Source organism: Quercus suber, unplaced genomic scaffold, assembly GCF_002906115.3.
Source record: "Quercus suber isolate HL8 unplaced genomic scaffold, Cork oak 2.0 scaffold_61, whole genome shotgun sequence".
Classification (NCBI taxonomy): domain Eukaryota; kingdom Viridiplantae; phylum Streptophyta; class Magnoliopsida; order Fagales; family Fagaceae; genus Quercus; species Quercus suber.
The window spans coordinates 865,343-876,368 of record NW_027069526.1 but is presented as its reverse complement, the minus strand read 5'-3'; the positions used below and the strand labels follow the sequence as shown (position 1 = coordinate 876,368).

Below are 11,026 nucleotides of genomic sequence, written 5' to 3'. Positions count from 1 at the left end.
CGATGTTATTCACAGTCGGAGATAGGAGTCATTGTGTGACGTCCCACTCACCTGTCCTCTCGTGCTTATCCAGGAGTTTTACTCTAACATGCACGGGATTGAACGTTCAGTACCTCATTTCTTCACTCGCATTCGAGGTATGCGCTTTCCTATCACACTGCAACTTGTTATGGATATGCTTCGGGTTCCTGGGGTAGAGTTTCCTAACTATCCTAGTTGTGAGCATTTGAGGACTGTGTCCAAGGATGAGCTCATGTCTGCTTTCTGTGAACGCCTTTTTGATTGGGTGAGCGTCAGTTTACACCATGTCGACCTTTTGCTAATGGTCCTATATTATTGAACATGGTGGAACCTTTGTACTCCATCCTCTCTCTCATTATAACTCCATTATAGAGCCTCGTGCTCGGTTTTTGTTATCACTCCTTGAACATCTTACTATAGACTTTCCTTCATATTTTATTCTTTCTATTATAGATGTTCATCTAGATTCAGCGTCCCATGATAAGCTCATCTTTCCTTCCGCTATCACGAGGATTTTACGCCATTTTTTCGTCCCTTTTCTAGTGTCCGACCATTTCACTTTCATGTGTACTATAGACGCCACTACTATAAAATGTAGTGAGGTGCAGTTTCGATCACAGCAGTCGGATTCAGCAGCTCCTCCCTCCCATTCGGCTTCATCTCAATCTACTCCATCCACATTTGCCCTTTCCTCTTCCATGGATGATGTGACTCTTGGAGACATCATGGCGTAGTTTCAGCGTATGGATGCTTGCCTTGATACACTTTCTATTGAGTTGTATTGCTAGGCGGCAGGCGACCATGGGTGGTTTCTCTTCTGAAACTTCTCCTCCACCTCCTTTAGTGACTTTTGATTCTACAGCTAAGGGTGATGATGATGATGGTGATGACGATAATGCTTTTAATGATGATGTTGGAGATGCTAGCTCTACTGATGAGATGTCTACTTGACACTTTACCCTTTGTCACTCGTGACAAAAAGGGGGAGTAGTTTTGTGATATAAGAGTAGTCATTCTTAGGGGGAGAGTTAGTATATGACCATTTTGTTAAGGGAAGAGTTGATATGAGGGATGTAGTGAGGATATTATGTATCTTTTATTTTCTTTCTTTTATAGATAGATTGTTCTTGTACATTGGGTCTTGTGACCATTTCTGACATACATTGTACTTTTTCTTCTCTATATGTGGATATATGTTTTCTTTCACCTAACCTTTACATGTGTTGTTTCTTTTCTCTCTTTATACACATGTTTCTTATTTATTGTATGCAATCTATTATTTCTATTTCACACTAAGATGTATTGATAAGTTTTGTTTAAAGTGTTTCAAAAATATAGGTTGTTAAAGTCTACTTGCCATAAACTCTCTTCTTACAAAGTACTTCAAGAGTTTGTGTTAAGATAGATTTTTATTGTATTTAACAAGTGAATATGAGTTGAGTGATTTATGACTTCTCTCATATGTTCATTTGTTTGTTGTGGTTTTGTCACAGATTGCTAAAAGGGGAGATTGTTAGGACATGTGTGTTTCACTTGTTAAGAACATATGTCGTTATTTTATGTAATTAGCTAATCTTTTGACAAAACGCACTTTACTTGTAATTGGGTAGATCTAAATGTTCTTAATATTTCAAGAAATTATGTTTCAAGATCAAGTGTTGAAGTCATCAAGTTTGTATAAGAAACAAACTAAGAAGTACAAGTTTACTAAAACTCGACAGCTAGCATGTGTCGAAGTTTTAGAAGCTGTTCAGCCCATGTGCTCGATAGCTGCTCGACACCTCCCATTTGTCGAGGTTTAAGAAAGAAACAAAAATTCTGATTTGTTTTCTTGGAATCTGTGAATATGTCTATGAGACTTCTTTTCTAATAACCCTAGACATATAAAAGGATTGTTTTAAGGGCCGTCAAAGAGTGCACAAGTTGCACAAGCTTTGAAAACGTCCGTTCAAGCAAATTGTGATTGGAGACAAAGTTTCGCCCTAGTTCATCATTCTTGAAAAAGTTGCTATTTATGTGCACTATAGGGTTTTGTGACCAAGCCTCTTTTTGATCTTCATCATGGATGAATTGAAGAACTTTGTAGCTAACAATCTTCTCTAATTGGTGATTGAAGTCACATACTAGAATCCGCACAATTAGTTAGTCACGTACTTGGGAGTCGTGCATCAAAATGAAAAATTGTCACTACAGAACAAGTCCAATTGGGTATTGGGGTAAGGGTTCAACTGTAGGTTGGTATAAGGTACTGAGATTCCTTTACTTGTAACCGCTTGTTATGATAATAGTGGAATTTCGGCAGTGATGACCTGAAAATCACCAGGTGGGGTTTTTGCCGTGTAAGTTTTTCCCATTTGTAAACAAATCACCGTGTCAAATTTATTTTCCACTGCATTTAGATTAATTGGTGATTTGTTTGTGCTACCACGCATTTTGCATGTTAATTGGATTAATTAATTAAACTTGGCTAATTAATTAATTTAATTACAAGGAGTCAATGCGTTTTTTGGTCTATCATACTAGTTGAGCTAACTAGAATCCACATAAAAATAATATTTAACATAAGTTATTTTTTAATTTTTTATTTATACAAGATAGAAATTCTATTCTAGCATTATCTAATGGTATATTTGTGTGAAGCTTTCCCTTGAAGACTTGAACCCCGGCCCTTACTATTCACACCCTACAAGCACTTATACTTATGAAGTGATCATTGTGCTAAGGGTGGACGGTGATGATATATGGTTTTTTTTTTGATAATTTGATAATTGGGAGATGATGATTTGAACCTTAAATATTATTGTTGAAAACATTAAAAGAAGTATCAATTAAATTACAAGATTCTTAATATTTTAATGTTGTTGTTCTTGTTTATTTTTTTTTCCTAGTAATATAAGTTATAGAACATTTGACTTCACTGAATCCAACTCCAAACTCTAGTTATCATACGTTAAATTTGTAGTATGTCAATTATTAATCTAGCATTTGAGTATGGACAATCTATATAAGGTAGCAGCCCACGTGTGACTCAGCCAGTGGAAGAAGAGTTCAAATAAAACTTTGCAATTGCACCCTCACATTTAATCGCTTAGGACTTTTCCCTCTCTGATTGAATAATGATTGATGTGAAACATTTTTCACAATAATTTGTACCACATTTTAACTTATGACATCTATTTATAATAATAGCTTTTTATCATCAGAGCAAAATATTAATTAATTTTTGGTATTGGCAAAAATTGACTACTAGCAAGCACCATCATTACTTCTATTGTATATCAATTTTAACATGTTAATTGTTAAACAATTTTGAAATTTATTGTATATTTAAATTTTTTATTTTCGAAAAGGTATATATTACGAACCAAACTTGTTTCACTTGAAAAAGGGGGAGCAAGAAAATTATATATGTTGTATTGTTTATAAGTGATGACAACTACCACTCGATCGAGCCGATCGAGCCGGTCAAATTGACATCATCGACTGCTTCGGTTACGTCCCTATTGCAGTGCGGCACAATAGCAAAAATAGAAACCAATTAGGTCAACTCTGTAGAAAAATCTCCACTCTTATTAATCAATTGTAGACCAATGCACAACCCTAATCTAGATAGGTCTCTTCACAGACTAATCTCTCTTCTTCTTCTTCTTTTTTTTTTTTTTTTTTTTTTCCTGTTATTAAAGGGAATATCACATTAGTTATTATTACTATTTTAATCTTTTAAATCTTCAACTCATTTAAGATTGAATATCAATTTATAGGATATTAATGGTAACTTTTGATAAATTAGAGAGAAATGAATCACATAAACGCTAGTGTCTTGACCTATCTAATTTCTATATCAAACAGGTAAGGGTAGAAGTCATTTAATAGAGGGTTAATTTGACAGATTTGAGCCATTGTTTTCCGCAATTAATTCATTGAAAAAAATTTATGCATGTCATGTTATGCATCATACTTGTCAAGGAAGCTTTGAAGACTTTTGCATAGTAGTAAAAACATATATTTGCATGTAAATATGTTTGAGTGGTTTCTTATTGTCTTCTTTGGATTTTTTATTTTTACTGAATACATCATAATATTATTACACAAAAGAAGTTTGGGAACTTCTGCTCCCATAGACAGCAACTCACTCGGAATAGCAAAAATGGGAATGATTCCTTCGCAAATATTGCACAATAGAGCTCAACAAGCAATCAATGAGCTAAAGAATCACATTATCTAACAACATGGTCACTGCTTGCCAACTCTCAATTCTACAAGTAGAGCTTTGAATTGGCTAAATCACGTAAAGAGTATCTCTATCAATAAAAATATTTCCACGGTCAAAATTAGCCACCACATCTCCCTCAATGTTCACACGTTGGAACGAAACAAAGACAGTGTCATTCAACAAAAAAAGAAAAAAAGAAAAGAAAAAACAGTTTGTCAAAATATTGTTTGTAATGCATTTAACGAAAGCTTGACTTTACCATTATATTGGTGAAGTTAAAAATTTGTGCAAACAGAAGAGAGCGATAAACTCAGTTATTCAGAAAATGTGAACAATTAAGCCCATCCACTCAAAATATATTTTGCACGCAGTGTTCATTATTTTCAAATAAAAATGGGAATGAAAACGATTAGAACCTGCCATTCTTCTACCGATAAACATCACTTCTAATTAATTATGAATTTGCTTACCAGAATATTCAATGAAAGGGGACAAAAAATATTCATAGAAAAAACTCGAAAACAATAAGTCCTTAATCCTTAAGGGATTGATTAAATAAGGAGGGTAAAGATTAGGTTTGGTGTACCAAACTTGTATAACATGTGATCACGTGTCTTGATATTGATGGGACAAGGCTAGGTCTATTAAAAGAGCCATTTTGAAAGCCAGTAATATTTCAAAAAATGTATATCATGTTTTGAGTGTATATACTAACCTCTCATACTATGCGTGAAACCTGTACACTTATGAGTCACACTTATTATAAAAGAGATGGGTATATAAACGTAAAATATCATTTTGCAACCTTTGGCCAACTAACACATTTGCCTTTGACTAGTGAGACGAGCCAGGATTGAATAATCTTTAAATCTTTGCCTAACCAAAAAAAAGAAAAAGATGTTCAAAAAGAAATTTATTAAAATGATTTACTGCTTTTCTTGGGGTGGAATGGGAGGAACCATATATATATATATATACACACACACACACACACCTCTATAGTTTTTTTTTTTTTTTTTTTTAAGCATTAATTCAACATTGAAGAAATTAAAGTATTGTTACACACACACACACACACCTCTATAGTTTTTTTTTTTTTTTTTTTTAAGCATTAATTCAACATTGAAGAAATTAAAGTATTGCATGTAAGGAATTGTTCCTAAGTTTTATTTTATGTCAAGATATTAATTGTCATCTGTAATGAGTTAAATATATTTATTTTTATGTATCAATTATTTGTAAATCCTGCTCTAATTATTTATATAAAAGAAATTTATATGGTTTTATTATATATAAAATTTAGGCAAGCTAACTATTTATCTCAAACACATGATTTTTTTTTTTTTTAAAAAGTTTTGGAATATGAAATTATTTTTCATGTTTAATTACTTTCACAAAAATTGAAACAAAAACCATCAAAAGACAAAAGCAAATATAATAATACATGTAATCAAGAATAAAAAAAAAAGGTGTGTGCTTAAATTTGTTGGAATAATTAAATATTTGTGAGTTCACTAATAAAGTAATATGTTGATCAGATTTTTAATTATCCCAATATTTTAGTAGTCTAATCTTGTGTATTTAACTAAACAGAGTATTAATATGGATAATGCATTTATTTTTATGTATTATTATTTATAGGTGGGAATTAATTATTTATGTAAAATGAAATTTTATGGTTATTTTTCTATTTATTAATTTTTGAAACATTTGATTTGCAATAGGACATTCTTACTCAAATTTAGTTTTTTTTTAGAACAATTGAAACAAAATCTCTGCAAAAGTCAAAAGAAAATTTATTAACATATAATCAAGAATATTTATATAAAAGGTACGCTTAAATTAGTTGAAATAATTAAATATTTTTCAATTCACTCAAACAAATAAGTTCATATTTTTAATATATTAATTTTAACAATGTGTATTTCCTCAAGCAATCTGTTCATTTTCTTAATTATATAAATTTTAAAAATTTAGATTTCTTTTCCTTCTAATGACAATGTAATATATAATTGAACTTGATTCCTCAAATACTATAATAAAGAAAAAGTATTAAACATGAGCCATTAGATAGTTTCTAAAAAAATAATTCATAACGTGCTACACGTTGTGTGTGACATTGGTTAATACTAAGAAAAAACTCCAATCACCTGTGTAGGAAAATTTTAAAGTTGAATACAGAATATTAGAGACAGGTTATAATAATTAAAACAAAAATAAAAATAAAAATAAAAGTATAATAATTGTACTCATTTGAAATTGATCAATTTCATGGTTCATATTAAATATTATAAATGTAAATAAATATATATATATATATATATATCTAAATACATGATTAGAAGTGTTTATGGGTCGAGTTAGGTCGGATTATCTACCAACTAGCACTTAACCCCAACCCTATCGAGTGCTATTTTAGATCCATTGAACCCTCGAATTTTCAACAATTTAAATCAATTGAAGCCACATCCTCCTTCTCGTTAACGGTGATGTGTAACTGAAATCTTGATATTTTTATTGGATTTGGTAGAAATGTCATTTGATCAACGAGGATCTCACCAGTTATGGTGAAAATCTTGTCAACTCAGGTGAAATCTTCATCAGATCTGATAAAATCTTAAGAGTGAAGAGCGGCAATAATAGTTCATCAAAAAAAAAAAAAAAAAAGTTCATCAAAAAAAGAGCGGCAATAATGAGGCTAATAGCGACGTTCTACAACAATGAGCGCTAGATCGATAAGAGTTGATGTTTTGAAAGTTAAGAACCACCACTCGAACCAATAGTATTGCTTTCCTTGATATGCAACCACCGTGGATCAACAAAATAGTCAAATCGAGTGGGTTTTGGTTTGATGACTCCAAATCAGATGATTTGATTTAATCCGAAATTAGATTGGCCAGCATTAATGCCTTAGACATGATTCAGCAACAAAAAAAAAAAAAAAACCCTTAGACATGACACTCTATATATTGTTTTATTTATATATATTTTAAAAAGGCTAAGGGGAAATATATATAGTTTCATTTGTAGTGGACATCTGATCCAAACAAAATTACATCAGACCTTTTTTCAGTACCTTCTGGGTGAAAATTACTTAATGCAAATCAATATGACAATTGATTGCGAGGCTTGAATAAAACGCACAGGTACAAATTTCAGCTGAGCTTTTTACTCATACACAGCCAACCATATCTACCTCATTTAAATACCCCACACGTGGCAGTCGACCACGCCATGATCATGACCTCCAAGCCGGTTTCCCGCTACAATTACATGAGCAAAATATCAATTCACTCATTCACCGCAAAAAATATCATTCTACTCATCTAGACACTTGTCACCCATCCAACGGTCGAATACCATAATAATCAAACCGCAACACCAACAAGCTCGAACTTTAACATGTTTTATTGTATTTATTTGGACCCATACGTACCAACCACGCCCCAATTAGCCAGCCTAGCTACAATATCTTCGAGTGCCATAAAACCCCGAAGTTTTTGGAGAACTTGAGCTAGCTAAGCTAGCTCTTATTTGTGGAATTCGTGTTTGATTGTTTTGATCAGTTTCTCTCAATGGTTTGCTTTTGTTTTTTGGTGGATCAAAAGAGGAAGACAAGGAGCACCAAGCCGGTGGCGGGGTCGTGCTCGCGGTGCGGCGGTGGAGCAAGCGTGGCTGACATGATGACGTCGACACGGTTCTGTTATGTTCCATTTTATTGGAAATCTTGGAAGGCTATTATATGTACTTTTTGTGGAGCTATTCTCAAGTCTTATAGATGAACCTAGATATCTATTTTGATTCCGATTTGTTGTTTTGTAATAAGTATTTGATGCTTGTCAAGCTCTCTCTTGGTAGCAACTGGCTAAAATCCCCTTCTTCCATCCTGGTTTATTCGTTTTCTTGGTTATGTATGATTCTTTGAAAAAGAAATACAAAAGGAGAAGAACAAAATAACGTCAAAGATAATAACTGAATTTCTTCTTTGTGTTAACTTTCTATATATATATGACTGACTTTGATTAATATTAAACGAGAGTGTGTGTGTGTGTTTGATGGAAAAAAAAAAAAAAAAAAGGAGAGAAACTGATTATACTCAAGTCATGTGATAGCTTAAGCCTTAAGTACTCACCGATTTCTTTTCGCCCATAAACTTTTGGAAATACAAATGAGGGTTACGTATTGTGTGAGATCTCATCTGGCTAGTATATGTGAAGGCTGGTTAATAACGAGATCAACTCGAGTTCATGTGCTTGAATTCTATAAATTTTGAAGGAAATAATATTTCTGGTCTTAATTTTTCTTTGGTGCGAAGGTTTATTGAACTTGAGCAGCATATTCCGATCCTTCACTGGATGATTTTTAAGTCAAAGTTTGCTATTATAATGTGGGACCTGGTATGGCCCCCGACTATTGCTGAATAAGCAGGAAAGAATTGTGAAGTTCTCATTCATACTTAAATTTAAGTTTAAACTTGATTATTAAACTAGCTAAACTCCAATATAATAATGTGCTCATAATAAGCTCGTGACTATTAAGCTCAATTAAAGTATATATAGTATAATATTATATATTTATATGTAATAATGTTTAAATATACATTCCTAAACTTTGAGATTTGATATTTTTAAGTTTTTAAATAAGTTAATAATACATCAGGTTATTATTTATAATTTATTAATAATATTTATAGTTTGTTTTGTAGTAAAATTATATATAAAATATAAAAATACAAAATTAGTAAATTTAATTTTTATAAGTTCATAAATGAAAATCATTCTATCTAATTAAATAAAATGATATAATTTTAAATATAATTTAGTTATTAATTTTTAGCACATATTTATGAAGGGTTAAAACATTTAGCTATAATGTTTATTATATATGGAAAAAGAAAAAGTTAATTAAGTAGTTTTTAAAGAAACTCGAGCTTGTTTAAAAAGAAAATGAAACAATTTTAAAAATTTAATTTAACTTGATAATGAAGTCAAACTTGACTCGTGCTTGAAATAAAATTAAATAAACAATCCTAATTCCATCATTCACTTACAACTTTATAATTAAACCTCACCTGCCATTAGGGGGTGTTAAATAGGTAAATTTGGGTTGGACATTAATGAGTTGAGTACATAAATTTCTATTAAATTAAGAATTCTAATCAAAGTAGGGATTAGGAAACATAACAAATATATTGATAAACAAATAATAAAGAAAATAAATCCAAAATTTAAATTTAAATAGGATCTTTATTTGAGAAGGTAAATAGGAATCCTAAAAGAACTAACAAGAAACCTAATAACAATAAAAGCAAGTAAGGAAAGTCATATGTTTATCTACTTGAGTCCCGTTGGACACCAATCTGCCAAGTTTGTTGTCGGCTTGTCGCTGAATTTTAGGAGAGGTTCCTCAAAAAAAAAAAAAAAAAAAAAAAAAAAAAGGAATTTTAGGAGAGTAGCAATAAATGTGCTGAAATAGTAACATCAGCACTAACAACATTTCCATTAAACGTGGGCTTAATTTGTTGACTGTTTTGCTCTCGTGTTTATTCGATTGTTTGGCTTTATTTGATTCTTTGAATAAAGAAATGCAAGGAGAAGAACAAAATAATGTCAAAGATAATGACTGGAGTTTCTCTCTGTGTTAACTTTCTGGTTAGGAATTATCAAAAAAATAAAAACTTTTTGGTTGGTCTTGTGTACCTGTGCATTCAACCCATTGAAACGTGGACATACAGTAAATATTTAATGAACCAAGGTCCAACTTTCTATGTTTGACTGACTTTGATTAATTATTAAACGAGAGTGAGTGTGTGTGTTTGATGGAAAATAAAAAAAGTGTAAATTCTTCTTGAAGATTTTGTTTATATCTGAATACTCAAGTCATAGCTTAAGCCTCATGTAATCAATTTCTTTTCAGGTTTTCGCTCATAATCTTTTCGAAATACATGTGAGGGTTACGTATTGTGAGATCTCATAGTGTGCGAAGGCTGGTTAATGATGAGATCAACTCGAGCTCATGCGCCTAAATTATATAAATTTTGGATGGAAGTATTATTTTTGGCCATGATTTTTCTCTGGAGCCAAGTTTATTGAACTTGAGTAGCATCTTCCAATCCTTCCATGATAGATTTTACAGTTAAAGTTTGAGATTCTCACACGAAATAGGCCTCTCCAATTTTTTTCAAAGGACACCAAAATGCTCTCTTCTCCCCAGTTAAGATCAAAATACGTACGGAGATGTGTGCAGAAAAATTCTGATTTCAAAATTAAACCAATTCTGATTTTTTTTTCTTCTCCTGTAATTGTCTTATTTCCTTAATTGATTAAGATTAATCACATTTGTAGTCTTTGAGTTGGAGTTTGGTTTAGCCCACTTGATTTAGAGTCTATTCGTATGCTTTAGATAAAGCTCATTAGCATGTAATGCCATCATAACCTATAAAACATTGATAATTCATAATTAGTCACGAAATAACATAAAATTAAGGCTAACCATGCAAATATGGGAGTACTTTAATTGATATATTTCATGCACAACATTTACCCAAGTTTGTATCACTTAGTTCAAGAAAAGAAAAATTGGTGGAACGGCTTCAACTTTCCACCCTTCAAATTTCACTACTTTTTTAACAATTGTTTTGGGGTTTTGTGTTCTTGTTCAAAATGAACCCTGATATGAATTTATGTATTTATTTTATTTTATTTTGTTTTTTAAATTGGGTTTGTGTTTTTGTTCAAAATAAATCCAGATTACGCACCATTTCAAAATTACGCACTGGATTTACACACACAC

The 11,026-nt window shown here is 31.5% G+C and overlaps 1 protein-coding gene across 1 annotated transcript; it reads left to right on the top strand.

Annotated features, from left to right (window-relative positions):
• Positions 1 to 7,664: 7,664 nt before the first annotated feature.
• Positions 7,665 to 8,211, top strand: LOC111985927 (uncharacterized). The gene has a single exon (XM_024017568.2). It carries the CDS (start codon positions 7,810 to 7,812, stop codon positions 8,014 to 8,016), a length of 207 nt encoding a protein of 68 aa, XP_023873336.1. The 5' UTR covers positions 7,665 to 7,809; the 3' UTR covers positions 8,017 to 8,211.
• The last annotated feature ends 2,815 nt before the right edge of the window (positions 8,212 to 11,026 follow it).

Excerpts from the sequence above, each read along its gene's own strand:
- LOC111985927 (XM_024017568.2), top strand. The coding sequence starts at position 7,810 with ATGGTTTGCTTTTGTTTTTTGGTGGATCAAAAGAGGAAGACAAGGAGC.